This window comes from Exophiala bonariae (genome assembly GCF_035927105.1).
Source record: "Exophiala bonariae strain CCFEE 5792 chromosome Unknown scaffold_17, whole genome shotgun sequence".
Lineage (NCBI taxonomy): Eukaryota > Fungi > Ascomycota > Eurotiomycetes > Chaetothyriales > Herpotrichiellaceae > Exophiala > Exophiala bonariae.
This window is the reverse complement of record NW_027042492.1, coordinates 333,184-348,288: the sequence shown is the minus strand read 5'-3', so window position 1 is coordinate 348,288 and position 15,105 is coordinate 333,184. Positions and strand designations below refer to the sequence as shown.

Genomic DNA, 15,105 nt, shown 5'->3' with positions numbered 1-15,105 from the left:
TGTGAATAGGACTAGCGGGCGCTCCGGCGACAATGAAGTTCGCGTGATTTAAGACGCTATCAAACACGATAGGAAGAGCTGTATTTGGACACTGCTCCCTGCCCAAAAACTCCTGTTGTGGGATATACTACGAAAACGAAAGATCGATGCCCGGTTGTACAGCTCCGATCTGACGGGTAGGGAAGGCGCCGAATTGATCGACCTATTTAACAATAGCGAGACCAAATTAGAGGCACAAGTGCTAATTACCTCCTTTGGTATGTCAACCTACCGGATGGATCTACAATACCAGTGCAACGAGTGCCGGTAGACGCAACGGTCGCGCCAGCGTCAGTAGCCCCCAATTTGTTGAAGCCGGCTCAAGCTACCATAACTATCCTTATGTCCGGACGGTGCACAGCGGCAAATATCTCATCATTTCCCCTATAAGGATTTCGGAGGAACACATCTCCTGAAGCCTTTGCAGGTATGTACCGGCTTGCAGCTGATTGGCGTTTCAAAGATGGATTGGTTGGCAAGGTCAATATCGAGCCGAAAACCGACTCTCGGGTGCCAGAGGCTGAGAACGAAAAGGTTGGACCCGGGTTCAACAGCTCCAATTCCATTTCGAAGCTCGGCTGTTGTTGCCTGGCGTGGCTGGAGAAACGTGCTAACCACGGAAGTCTTCGATGCGATTGATACCAGGAGATGCAGAAGCTAAACCGGTAAATTCGGCGCACAGCCACTCTATGGCCTACGGTCATGAGCCATCATCAGGTTCAATTTCGTGGACATCGTCCACGCACGCCATTTTGAATTACCCTGGGAGAAGATAGGGACAATCCCAGCCTTCCCAGGTTCTCTACTTTTGGGCGGCCTTTCGGGATATACTATTCTCTATACGCCATTTCGTTAATTTATGTGGACATAACGCATAGCCCAAGTTGCGTGCGATGTCAAGACTAACTTGTTCTCAACCAGTGCTGCTAGAAAGCTAATCCTAGGACGACGAATTCGATTCCTGGGATTTCAAAAAGGAGAGGCGTAGAAAATTTCATGAGTCGCCTTCCAGGAAGAATTCGCAAAGGACTCCATTAACAGAATAATGTACCTAGGTACAAAACTGAATACTCGTCGCCAAAAGTGGTTGATACCGGATTCGGATTCGGACTCGTCGGATTACTCTCTTCGCAGGGCTCGTTCATGATGCCTCCATTTGTGCATGGGTAATTTTTGATTCTGGAAGTAGTCGTTCGCTCGTTGACCTATATATTTAGAACGCCCACCAATATCCACTACTGGTGTCTTTCTATAGCTTCTTTGAGAACAAGAAATCAATGAATGGCATAAGTTTATCATGTTGATACTCCACAGATAGGAGAGACACGTTTACGAGTACGTTCTCGGGATTCGACTTAATTACTGCCAAGGCACTAGAGTTGTCTGGCGCGTTACACTAATCATTGCCGGGAAATCTGAAATCGGACTTCATGTCTCAACAATCATGATTGTGCAGGCAGCCATTGCAGCCTTGAATCAGCCTTGGTTCCCGCATCAATTTTCTGAGCGTGTTTGACTCTTAGGCTGAGCCTGACCTGAGAATGGTGGGGGAAAAGGAACGAGAGTCACACTGGCCCCCATTCCTTTTTGCCCTATTGTGCTGTAAGTAGACTCTGAGTCACGACGGATCCTGTACCACAGCCTGCGCCTTCGATCTAGGATGCACTCCAGGCAGCACAGCCTAGATCTTATCCTGCCTGAATCAATCCATACCATGCTAAGCTGTGAACTGTGAGGTGCAATTCAACAATAGTCGCATTATGAGTCGTGCCAGTGGGCTTGCAATGATTCCATTGGCTAACGACATACCTATCTCCAGGCAGGAATTGGCCAGCCTGTATCACTTCCCCACTATCAGATCAGCCCCATATGATTGGGAAGTATCAAGTATCAAAAAGTTCAATAAGTATAGCTGCAAGTTCATGAATTCATTGTTTCGTTATTCCCTACCTTGCTCTTCATTCTTGTCAGCATTATCTTCGTCAGAGGTAGTTAGTCTTTGCTATCTGTTGTTTGTTTCATCATCAAATCCGATCAGAATCTTGACAGGATGGTTCCACCAATTGCACACCACGTTGATGGCAAGCAGGCCATCATTCTGGGTTCCCCTGCCGCAGGGTCTGAGGCGCCCGCCCTGGAGAAGGAAGAAAAGCCGGCGAAAGTAGAAAAGGACGAGGAAGAGAAGGCAGAAGAGCCAGAGGTGCCACAAGGCAGTATAACAGAGGCTAAATCTCTTTATCAAAAGAAAGATTCCGATGGTAAATTCCAATGGGTCGTGGAGGAGCCACAAGATGCTGTCGAAGCAGCTGAAACCAAGGAAACTGCTCGTTTCGCTTTCCTTGTCCGCAAGAAGAAAAGCTACGACAGTCGTAAGAAATACGACATTGACTCGATCATCGTTCAGAGTCCATGGCTGAAGGCATCACTGGGTATAGTCTTGAAAGGCTATCCCGGCATCACAACCAATCTCGAACGACTTGTCTTCAAAGCACCCTTTCACCCATTCGTTCATCGATGGGCTACCTTTGCATCCCTACTCGAAAAGGACGATTTTGAAGACCCTGTTGCCAAAAAACACCTTCAATTGTTCCACGATGTCATTTATGAGGAGTTGAAGCTTGCAATTGCGGCAAAAGTTGATCTTGTGAAGAACGGAGTCATCACCTTTGACTACCTCTGGACGATCTTTGAGCCACAAACACTCGTTTACAGCGTGTCAGATGGCAAAGAGTCTGTGTTCAAGCTTGAGTACACGCAGACGTGCACCGACTCCAGACGTGGCTTGCAGTTTCTTTCGCTCAGCGTGTGGTCATGTGATTGGGATGGAACAAAATTCGGGAAACATCACAGTGACTTGCAAGATTACGAGTTCCCAGGGACCACACCGATCACCAGTCTATCAGCGTATCCTCTCGAGTTCCATCCTCAGAAGGAGGCTCTTGTTGAACGGTTGATTCAGAGAGGCAAGCTTTTCGAACGATATGCAGGCTACCATTACATGGCGTATCGGGGTGTATGTCTTGGCTATGGCAGATGTGGCATGATACGCCATAACGTGGACACTCGTATCATTATCGACTGTGATGCCCATAACAGATTTATGCCCAATTATGCGGTACACTACAACCCTCTTGGCATGCCAAACAGCAGTACTCTCTTTGGCGAAGCCTCAGATTTTGAAGACAGTGACGAGGAAGAAGAGGTTTCTGACTCGGAGGATTACTTCGACGATGCAGAGGATAGCCTCTCATCAAGTGCCAAGGAAGCTGGGAAGCCAAAGCATCGTCCGTTGACACCAGAAGAGCTTCTTCTTTGTGTTCCATACGTGCGAGGCTATGCTATCAAGACGAAGAAGTGGCTCTGGTTCTACGTTGATCAAATATCTCCCATCAATTTCGCCGATAATGCATTCTCGTCTCTGGTGCTACCCTCGGAGCAGAAATCACTGATTCGAGCCTTTGTGGAGTCTCAAGTCAAGTACAAAGATGACTTTGACGATGTCATTGCTGGAAAGGGTCGTGGAATGTAAGTTGTGTCTCCATCACGCTTGACTTTGTTGTTCTCGACAGTCTTCCCCCGCCTATCCGGATCAAACATCCTCTTTATTATGGTTGTCTCCGCCGACTTATCCGGGTGAAGTCTATCTCGTCATCAACAGCATCCTGTCTACCAGTGTTTGCACCAGAAAAAGCTACCTTTAGCTTTCGTTGAGAACGGAACCGGGTTTCTCTCTCTGTGCAAGAGACTACATCCACCGAGGTGCTCACGATAGATTTGTGGAGCCGGAGCAAGCCAAACCTCATGTGCTTTTCTATCATGAGTTCAATTGACTAACCTTGATTGTACAACAGGATAATGCTGCTTGCTGGTCCACCCGGTGTGGGTAAGACATTGACGAGTGAAAGTGTTGCTGAGGATGTAAGTCACTTTTCCTATTTCTGATTCAGGTGGATGCCAGAAGGCTGGCACGACTGTCCGAGTACGGATGCGAGGGGCACATGCTGACCACACAACCTTACTAGATGCGAGTTCCATTATATATGTTGTCTGCTGGTGATTTGGGTCTGGACCCCACAGGTATTGAGGAGTCATTAAACCTGGTACTTGACATGGTCAGCAAATGGAACGCCGTATTGCTACTCGACGAAGCCGATGTCTTCCTCGAAGCGAGAAGCTCGCATGATCTTGAACGAAACAAAATGGTATCCATTTTTCTGAGAGTACTGGTAAGATGATCATGACCCACCCCACATTCACGGGGCATAGCTGACCATGATGTCAAGGAATATTACGAAGGCGTGCTTTTCCTTACAACGAACCGAATCAAGAACATCGATGAGGCCTTTCACTCTCGAATTCACGTAACCATAAACTACCCAAATTTGTCCGCTGAGTCTCGGAGGCACATCTGGAAACAATTCTTGGGTCCGGACACCGGAGTGACAGGAAAAGACCTCGACCGACTTGCCAAAGTAGACATCAATGGACGACAAATCAAGAATATGCTCAAGACGGCACAAATGCTCGCACGGAGTCAAGAGAAGAGCAAGGATGGGCCGTGCGGAAAAGTGGAGATGCAGCATATTGAGACCATCCTAGCTATCGAACGAGGAACATCATGGGAGTAGGATTCCGGGGAGGTCACTCAAAAGTTTCCTCGTACACCTTGCACCAACCTCGAGACTCGCTCTGGAAGGTCAATCTGCATGAGGAAGTCGCCTTGGCTACTCGTCTTTTTGTCTTGGTATTACGTTCATACACTTATTCGTGGGCCGGATCGGAGTTATCCTTTCTGCGAGCGGTGAGTATATCAGCTAGAATTGGTGCACAGACAAATGTACTGTCAATAAAGAATACGAATCATTGCAACTATCGATTCAAAGTAGTACCAATGACCCAAACGCCAAATCATAGTCACTTTCTCACGGATGTGCGTCGGGAGAAACAGCGTGGAGGACTGAGTGGCGAAAAGTGGGCTTGCATTGCACTCTACGAAGCATAGCGAAGAGAACGGTGAATGTCTGATCCCGAGGAAGTAAGAGTTGGTTCCATGTGGATTTTGGCCGCCTCTGGACTGTCCGTACCGGTCGAATCTTAGGATAGAACGATGACAAAATCGCCATGTATTTTTGTGCCTTGGAAGTTACGAGACAATTGAGAACCGATGGGGATTAGCCGTTACTGGTTACATGGTTACAACAGCAAGATCATCAGTGGCAGGCAATAATAGACCCATACCTTGGGCTGGCCTCAAGGTGTCCACTGTGCTCCGCAACCCGAAAACTGGTTTGGTCAGTGTCATACACCGAAGCAGGCAGGGCAAAAGGGCCTATGAATGGGTTAGGGAGGGAGGCTGGACTCTGCCACAACAGGTTTTCTCACCCATGGAATTGTGTGCTGGTAGGCATTCTAGGTGGCATTTCAGGCGTGGGAATCTGGTACAGGCATGAGAATGGTGAGCCGTAACCGAAACCTAGCCATACAAGAGCGGCTGAGCAAGCACCTTGGCCGGGCAGGGAAGTCAGACCTAAGACATGGCCAAGGCTGATCTAATGCAACATTTGACGAATGGTCTGTGCGATATGAAAGCTTGTAGGGGGTCCACAGGTACCTAATGCCCGTTGGAGTAACGCCTCGAGCTATTATTGAGACTATGCCAAGGCTCCGCTAGGCATGCCGGGCTTAGTCCAACTCCCAGAATTACCTCGTGTTGGTCACTTTTTTTCCACCACGGCTGGACAGCTGCCAGCATATTGTATGCACGTTGCAGTGGAGAAAGTTCTCTTGACCTGCATGCCGTGACTTCGCTCCTCAACATCGCCAACGTTTGCCGAGTGGCTTGGGTGATCCCCTCCAGCATTGTCGATTTCCCGCTACGGTTGTCCTAACCGGAAGGGAGCTCAGCTGAGGGCCACAAACCGTGAACCAAAGTCTAGGAAAAGGTAAGTCTGTTGAGTAATAGCGGGCTGGGTTATCCAACTGGTGCCCGCTGGAGACATTTCGTGCTAGAAGTCCTGAAAGAGGTGAGTTTGCTGAGCAAAGAGGGCGGGGCTTGTCCAACCGGATTTCGATGGACTTACTTCTTCGTTCGTGCAAGGCCCAAGGCAACCAAAGGACTATATAGAGCGGCATGGAATGCTTCTCTTGATATTCCCTCTCCATCAATCTCAGAAAGAATCATTCCATCGCTACTCTCACTCAACACAAGAAGTCACACCTTCGTTCAACTCCCTCATCCTTTCGTTCTCTCATACATCTTTGGACTTCTTCCATCTTCATCACACTCTCCATCATCAACATGCAGGTCCTCTCTGTTGTTCTCCTCGCCGCCTCGGCCAGTGCTGCTGCTCTTAAGGCTCGCACAGAGGGCTGGAACGACTGGCAAGGTGCTTCCACCGTCACTGTAACCTATACACTTGCCCCTCAGGTTCAATACAGCACTATTACTGTTCCCACCACCGTCGAAAAGCCCGTCACCGTCCCAACAACGATCACAGTGCCCACAACTGTCGTTGTACCGACTACAAAAGTCGTACCAACTACCGTCGTGGTTCCTACAACAATCGAGAAGCCTATCACAGTGCCAGTGCCAACAACAATCACAGTGCCCACCACAGTGGTTGTGCCAACTACTAAAGTCGTGCCAACCACTGTCGTCGTCCCCACAACGGTGGTGGTTCCAACTACAGTGGTTGTGCCAACTACCGTGGTTGTACCAACTACGAAAGTCGTCCCAACCACTGTTGTGGTTCCTACAACCATTCCTACAACAATCACAGTGCCTACGACCGTAGTTGTCCCAACTACAAAGGTTGTGCCCACCACTGTTGTGGTTCCCACGACCGTTCAATTGCCCGCCTCCACCATTACTAGCGTGGTCACAGCCGCCCCTCTGAAGGAATACGTCACTGTCACCGTCACCGTTTCTGCCTCAGGCTGGGCTGATTGGCATTAAGCTATTCGCAACCGCGAGGGAGAAAGCAGCAACCTGATCAAGTCACGAATTTACTTTTTTATCTAATCATTCAGACGATATGACAAATCACGACTATCCACGATGAAAGCATATCATACTTGACCCACGGTTAATCGCATCAACAAAATAAAGTTAATCATCACTTAAGGGGATTGGAAAAGCACGTGGGAAAACTAGGGATCGAGTTAGCATCCCACTCATGTGCATCACGACCGGGCCGGATCAACGGCAGTATCTACACGGAGCTAGTAATTGAGGTTGACGAGGAGACACAGAGTTACATACAGAAATGGAGAGAGGCCATCGTCAATACAGGGATACGGGCAAATTATTTGATTCCATAGTTCAAACTTTTTGTTTTATTTATTTTTAAAAATCAACCATTTCAGACCTTGATGCCCACTTCCCACACCTCGAAATGTAGTAGAAGCAGTTAATCGAGAATGGGAGAGGACTGAGACTAACTTGTTCAATTGACTCGCCTGAGACATAAGCACTCAACGAAGGTTCATTGGAGAGACATCTGAGGCAGGAAATGCAAGACAGTGGACCTTACAAAGATTATTGGCCGCCCGTACCGACAGGTATGTGATAAATGCATACATTCAGCAACTGACCTGCTCAGTGCCTGGTAGAGGACCTACGTAGGCATTGAAGTACATCCACCTATCCGTCCACTCCAGAGGACGTTATGCCGAGCACCTACCAGCCAAGAATCGGTAACCTGGAATGTGGGGAGCGAACATTGAAGTTATTCTTTTTCCCATTCCCGTTGGAGATGACGCGAGAATAGAGTTTGCTGGCAACACAGACCCAGCCGAGGACGCCAGTGGCGTTTCTTAGATCCCCGCTGCCGCACCAGTTGCCCGTGCCCTTTCGATTTCTCTCTCCACTACTAACGCTACGCTGCAGGTGTGTGTTGTTTTTGAGACCATCCTGCCCTTCCGGCTGTGCCTGACTTAGAAGCAGCGTGGTCAGAGGCAGGTACAGGTAGTCAAAAAGCTACTAATAAGTGTGAACGCGACAGGTCCCAATCGACCCAGGTACACTGCCTGTTGACACTGAGGAATATTCAAGTTGAGACGAAGTCTACCTTAGAATGATCTACCATTATCTGGGGCCAATACCTCGTATTCAAACACGTCCAGATCTGTAGGAGGTAACTAGATGGGCCTCAGAATACCACATCAGACCACTGACCGGTGACTGGCTTTTGCCTTAACATTTGCCTGAGACATTAGAAGATCGCCATATGGGCACCCTCCTGGTATCCTTGGAGGCATATGGAGTTGATCCTCTGGGGAACCCCTCGGCGAGCAAGACCTGGATCCTCACCATCCCGCTTTTCCAACCTCCACCAGTATGAAGAATACCTTGCCGGTTATCCTTTCGACCTCGGGCATAATGACCTCAGGCCTAGTGACTAACCCTGTAATTCAGCTACAATTGGTTGCAATGTGCAGGAAAAAGTGTGCTCAAGATCTCCGTTCTCAGTGGTTGGCAAACTCTCCACACGAATCATCCGAGTTGGAAGCGAGGCATGATCACCCACGCTTCCGAGCCGTTACCCCAGCCACCCTTGACATCTAACCTGACCTATCCAGATACAGACAGCGCATCCGCACCATAGTTATTCTAAGCAACGATCGGTGACAACATCCGGCTGTGCATGTTTGGCCGAGTTAGGCTGCAAAGCTCCTCGCTCAAAAGAACATCGAACATGGTGGGAAGGACTGGTCACACCGCAGCGTGGCTCTGAGAAGCGAAGAGAGGCCTAGAACAGTCAAGTGATGATGGTTTTCTCGTGTTTGACCACAGCTACATAGCTACCTTACCTTGAGCTGGTTACTGCTACGGACTTTCGGTCCAATGCCACGTACCTTTTTCTTGGGGCAAAGAATTTGTTGACGCTAGTCCTTTTTGGAAGCTTGTTTTTTGTCATTGAAACTTCAAGAGAGCTGCAGCTCGCTTCACCGAGGCTAATGCTAGCTGCTTAGGTAGCTATGAATGACCTTCTGGGGGTAGTGAGGCGTGGGATCGATTGAGCTGAGAGCACAAAGTCCTTCGTCGGACTCTCCAGCGTGCTCAACCAAGAATGATGAGATCTACGGAAAGTGTCTGCTGATTGACCGAGGAGGCTGGGACGGACAAATTTTTTCGACGAATTTGGTCAAAAGGCTGATCAATGTGCTATTCTGAAGCTTTTGCTCTTCCTCGGAGTACTCTCAAAGTCTATCGAGGATTTTCACACTGTCCGAAGCAGACTTATGCAGCCCATGCGAGAACAGGGGTGCTCTCGCCGGAGTATCGAGCTCGGCGGCTTGTATCCGACAGTCGCCGGTGCCGTTCCTCCAACCACAACCACATTGTGATTTTACTGGGTATCAAGAAGGTTCCCGCCCGTTTCGATTGGGTTCGGCTAGCGAGAAACTTGCAGTGTTGGATTGACAAGTCTTGCCGATAGCTTCGTCCCTTGACCGCTAAGAAGCTATTGCATACATTTTCAGAAACACTGTCAGTGGACATCCTATTCCGGGTAGAACTCGGGAGCACGCCTGCAACCTAGAAGCGAGACATAACTCGCACGGCAGGAATTTATGCATGCCACAAGCCAGGCTGCTGAAGAGCGCTGGGTCGTCGATACTGGAAAAATCCAACCCTCGCCTTCTCGTCCTGAGGTTTCTTCCGGTTGACACTGAGTTTAGTTTATTTGAGCCCTGTGCTTTCTGTCCCTTCTCAATCTCTCTCGTTGGTTCTCCATTTTCCAACTTTTCGCCGATTCGACCGTTCCTTCTAATATTGAAGTTCAAACTATCGAATGACTACAAGAGCGGCCGATATGTTGGACGCTGGAAAAGCTCACTTGGATCAGGATGAATTGCTCTGACTCTCTCTATGGATGTTGGCTGTTCTAACGCTCATATAAATGCAGTAGAGAAACGATCTAATCATGCCCTTTTTGCATCCTGACAGAAACCTTGTTGCCGCGGAGTGAGAGTTGACTGACACGCGAGGTTTTGCCTAGTACAGGCGAGGTTTGACTATCGGAGGAGTGATCTTGACCAACGGCTCTTAGTACGCTTCAGGATTTCTCTGGCGCAGTGATATGGCCAGTCTCTGACAAGAGCTCCGGAGGTGCAACTCTTGGAAGCTTCGGTTTTGTAAAACGAGACTGTGAAAAATGATATCTTCATATCTCTTCAATAGCATCATTGCATCTAATCCACGTTCATCGGCGCCAGAGACTGAAATAGAAGGCTTCCTTTTGTCACCTTGAGGCGTCTGCTCACTGTCTCCAGGCTCCTCTTCATCACTTTCAGAGCGTGTGATCCACATAGCGTCTCCAGAAGCGGCGATCTCATCATCTTCTCGTTATCTTTGTTGGATTAAAGGAATGCAATCATGGACTGCCTTCTGGGATCATCCTGATCTTGTCTTACTCTATAGCGTCCCGAAGACGAGAAAACTCCTATTGCAGGTCGTTTCAAACCTTCTCCCCTTCAAAGACGTTGTCTCCACTTCGGCTCATGAACTACTCGTCCATAGACCACTCGAAAATACAGTCGATACCATGAACTTCTATGCCCCAGGAAAATTGGTTTCCCATCCCTTGAATCATTCACAATATTCCAGATATAAAAGACCTTGACATATTCAACCTACATGTGGAGTTGTTACATGATTGTCGTCGAGAATGAGCATGGAACTCCTTTTCTGAGGGTGGGAGCAAGTCGGCATACGAATGGTAATGGCGCGAGGTGCCGCTGACATCCTCTACTTAACACTCTTCATATGTCTAACATGAATATTCGAATACGTAGGCTCAAGTCGGGAATAGTTGTCAAAGCTTCTGAATAAGGGCGCTAGAGTCAAGTGGAGGAGATGGCCCAAGTGCTCTGCGCATAAATTATCGGTCCGAGCTTCAAGCATTACTGAGTATGACGGACGCCATGACCTCAAAAGGACGGTTCTGGTGTTTTTAGGCCCAAAATAGCAGCCTTGTCTTCTCAATTGATAATGTATATATAATTGAGTTTCATGATTGTCTTGCTAGTGAAATAGCCATCATTGCGTGGGTTAACTTGATGGTGGAACGTGCGGCAGGATATATCTGATTTTTGGGCATGCTCATTTGAGTTCGAATACACTCTATTCATGAACCGGCAGACGCTGTCCACGTCTGATTTATTTGTGCTTCGACCTTAGTGGGATACGGTCCTTCGGGCAACTCCAAATGCCTGCATAGGACGTTCAATGCCTAAGAATTAAGCGTGATGCTACTCCTCTCGGAAGTTGTCGATATCATCCTGCGTGACTTCTTAGGTGATAGGAGGCTATTCCACTATTGCATTTTCTATCCCGACAATCTATACCTAATCCTATTCTCTAAGACGCTGACTATCTCACGGCTTCTAAGTTGTGATAACGATAAGAGCTTCTCAATTATAGTTTTATACCTATATAGTGTACGTGAGTAGTCAAACCTCGCCTGTACTAGGCAAAACCTCGCGTGTCAGTCAACTCTCACTCCGCGGCAACAAGGTTTCTGTCAGGATGCAAAAAGGGCATGATTAGATCGTTTCTCTACTGCATTTATATGAGCGTTAGAACAGCCAACATCCATAGAGAGAGTCAGAGCAATTCATCCTGATCCAAGTGAGCTTTTCCAGCGTCCAACACAAGAAAACTGTGATGGCGGGAAATTGATTGATCGTTCCCGACCGAAGTGTTCGCTCTCTCAGCACCTGCACTGAGGAGGTCATTTGATAATGATGGATACTATCAAAGCACCCAATATCGATGCTGTTCCCAGAAGGAAGTAGGTTGTCCGAACTGCTCCTGTGAGGTCAGAGCAGATCAATCGCATCGTATTGCTACCTTTTGTGGTATTTTGGGGTTCGTCCTATTATAATGTACGCTTCGTTGAGGTTGCCTCATGGGTCTAATGGTCCTGTACACAGGTGGTGAATCATCCAGACGATCCTCCCATTCTTCGTCGTTGATATTCACGTGCGCTGCCCGACCATGCTCAGAGACAAGGACTGGCTGAAGAACCCGGTTCACCATCGAGCAGTTCAAGCTCAGCATTCTCTCGTTCTTGATAGCTTACCATGACAGCGTATGTGGCGCGCATGAGCTGATTATTGGAAAGCACCCATTGACCTAGGTCGATCCTTCCATCTTGGCCTTCGTCGACTAGGAAAGCCCGTTGATTTAAATCTGATATCAAGCTAGGCATTGCCTTGTTCATGTTGATGATAGATTGTCGATCCAAGATAGTACGCTCGACCGTTGGGTTCCATAAAATAACCTTATCACCTGGTTGCTCAGGTCTCCGGGATCTTCCCACCATCTGGTCGCGCTGAGCTCGGGACATGGGTAGATCGAAATTCACGGGTTTGTAGTAGTGATTCTATATATCGATACTATAACTGACAGAATGGTCTAGATCATCTGGGTATCCAGGAAGGACCGTACTCCGAAGCACAAACACTAGTAGATGTGAACGGTGACCTTCGGTTAGCTAAGTTGCTGAGCTGTTTTAATGATAGAACTTCAAATGACGATTCGGGGCCTCGAAGAACGACAAAGATTTCTTTGAGGCCGTAGCGTCCGTCATATTCAATTGATGTATAAAGCTTTGATCGATACTTTATGTATAGCGCACTTGAGCTATCTAACTCCCCTAACTAGTGTCCTTAGTTTAGGAGCTTTGAGTTTATCAAAAGAAGTAATAGTATGGAGTAACGCGTTGCGTTATGTAGCTATAACTATACTCAAGGTGATCTAATCTCACTACCCGAGAGCGTGACGAGATAATCCATATGTTCAACAACAGCGAGACCAAATCGGGAGCACAAATACTCATTACATCCTTTGTTATGTCTTCCTATGGTATGGAACTTTAATACCAATGCCACGAGACGATCATGTTTGACATTCCCCTGTCTCGTGCCGTACGCGAGCAGGCGAAACATCGCTTTCGTCGATTAGCTGAGGAAGAAGAAGCCCATCGTATCGCAGCTGAATATAAGACTAAAACACGGCGACGAGAGCGGGAAGCTGCCGAGTAGGCCGCTGCACTTAAAAGAGAACGGGTCGATAGAGAACGGGAGGCTGAGGCCGCGCGACTCGTAAAGCTTACCATTGAACGGCAACTGGTCCTTGAATCAAAGTCCACCAGGGTATTTGATTACTCAATGCGCCTGGAGCAAGTCGCTGTGATCTACAGTCAACACTACAAACGGGATATGCTGGCTATTGACAAGCAATGGGCTATTTACCAGGTTCTGAAATACCTTACATCGTTCCTGGCAGCATCAAATTACAGTGGAGGAAAGAGCTTGGGTATGGGTCTGGATGACACACAACTCTCTGGCCAACCAACTGGTAGAACAGAAGATGATACTGCAGAGCATATGATGACTTCTACGACTTTGAACAGGATAAATCTACCGCTGGCTCCGAAGAAGATGGAGAACTCGTGCCGAGTGATGACGAAACTGTCTCAAGTTCCCCTCCCGACCCTAAGATTCATACTAAAGAACAGATTGATATTAAGGCCCCAGAGCCAGACTACGAGCAAGAATCACAGAGCTCAAAGAGGCTCGTAAAAATCGACGAGCACGACGTGAGCCGACCCCAACTTTAAGCATTGAAGAGCAAATTATCCTGGAATCAACATCTGATGTCTTCGACTTATTTGATCGACTTCAGAAGACTGCAGCTATTCAGACTCTGATCAAGACTGGTCACAATAAACAACAGTTTGATGAGATCATTTCTTCCCTCACACATCGGGACTGTCAGCGCCTTGGCGCAGATGGAGAGGCGTGGCAGAAGGAGGTGGCAGATGCCATCACCGAAAAGGTCATTCTCGCGCTAGAGGCCATACAAGAGGACATCGATAACCTTAGAGACGAGAAGCTGTTAAGTGGCAATCTACAAGCTAGCTAAATCAATAGTCAGGAAGCCAAGGACTGGCTCGAAATCCCCCATGGTCCTTACCCAGGTATTCCTGGAATGTCTCCTTCCATACACCTCAAACCATGGCGAACCACGGGTATATGTGCACTCGGCCAGTTCCACCAGCGTCTAACAGGGGCTGTCCTGGCCGATTATATCGGGTTGGGAAAGGCCATACTGATGGTTGGCCAGATGCTAACTGTGATTTTGTGCTAGCCTGGCGCAAAGGTCTTGAACTAATGTTTATAGATCATCAGAGATGGGGAGCTTTGGGCTGAGGCCGACGGTGAACAGAACGTTGACCCGGCCAAGCCTGTAATTATGTTTGTACCTCCTTCTATCACCATATAGATTAAAGAGAAAACCGAGAGCTGCGCTAACGAAACCAAGGTCTACGTTTACTACGGCGATAGTCGGGAACGCACTGTTGATGACGAGGACGATAGGACCCACGGTATCCTAGCGAATGAACATCCTTTCTTCCATGGTCATGGCATGAAGAAGAAGCTGGTGTTGACATCACAACAACCATAGGCGATGCGCCACGGACCTCACAGACTGAAACAATGGCGTACATCGAATGGCATGTCTGAGAAGCAAGCAACCAAGGTAAGAACCGTTCCTGATTGGCAATGCCCATTCCTCCTCCATGAGATGTTCAATGTGGCCTGGGTTGACGAGGTCCATGAAATAAAGAGAGACGACGGCTCACAAGCTCTCTCTCTCGAATGGCTTCGTGCCGAGTTCACTGGTCTGGCATCGGCATCACCTGGCATCAACGGAATTGAGGACTTCCGCAAATACCTGAAAGTCATGCTAGTCCGTGAAGAATCAACAGCTGAAGAGCGAGCCCAGGCCAGTGTAGACGAGCCTAGGCTCAACCTATTCACAATTGGATATCGATGTAATCACCTATATCTCTAACCCTAAAATATTTATCAAATATGGATTTAGGTATGGATTCACACCTTTTTCCAAATTTTACCAGTGAGAATCACGAACCAGGTGTCGGCTTTTGCCTGGAGTCGGAGTTTACAAATCGCTTCATTTTTGACAACCCAAACCAGCTACATGCAGGTATATACCTCCAAAGACTCCAAGAGTTGTGTGTATCATCTGGCGCA

The 15,105-nt window shown here is 48.0% G+C and overlaps 4 protein-coding genes across 4 annotated transcripts; all 4 read left to right on the top strand.

Moving 5' to 3' along the window:
* Window positions 1-2,089: 2,089 nt before the first annotated feature.
* LTR84_003734 (uncharacterized protein) lies at window positions 2,090-4,667 on the top strand (the record flags this gene model as incomplete). The annotated part of the gene is made up of 4 exons (XM_064847318.1): window positions 2,090-3,564; window positions 3,891-3,957; window positions 4,062-4,265; window positions 4,323-4,667. 4 exons carry the CDS (start codon window positions 2,090-2,092, stop codon window positions 4,665-4,667), a joined length of 2,091 nt encoding a protein of 696 aa, XP_064705039.1.
* Window positions 4,668-6,337: 1,670 nt separating this feature from the next.
* LTR84_003733 (uncharacterized protein) lies at window positions 6,338-6,994 on the top strand (the record flags this gene model as incomplete). Its single annotated transcript, XM_064847317.1, has 1 exon — window positions 6,338-6,994. The coding sequence occupies one exon, from the start codon at window positions 6,338-6,340 to the stop codon at window positions 6,992-6,994; it is 657 nt and encodes a 218-aa protein (XP_064705038.1).
* Window positions 6,995-13,286: 6,292 nt separating this feature from the next.
* On the top strand, window positions 13,287-13,972 carry LTR84_003732 (uncharacterized protein; the record flags this gene model as incomplete). Its single annotated transcript, XM_064847316.1, has 3 exons — window positions 13,287-13,369; window positions 13,430-13,527; window positions 13,578-13,972. 3 exons carry the CDS (start codon window positions 13,287-13,289, stop codon window positions 13,970-13,972), a joined length of 576 nt encoding a protein of 191 aa, XP_064705037.1.
* Window positions 13,973-14,566: 594 nt separating this feature from the next.
* Window positions 14,567-14,905, top strand: LTR84_003731 (uncharacterized protein; the record flags this gene model as incomplete). Its single annotated transcript, XM_064847315.1, has 1 exon — window positions 14,567-14,905. One exon carries the CDS (start codon window positions 14,567-14,569, stop codon window positions 14,903-14,905), a length of 339 nt encoding a protein of 112 aa, XP_064705036.1.
* Between the last annotated feature and the right edge of the window lie 200 nt (window positions 14,906-15,105).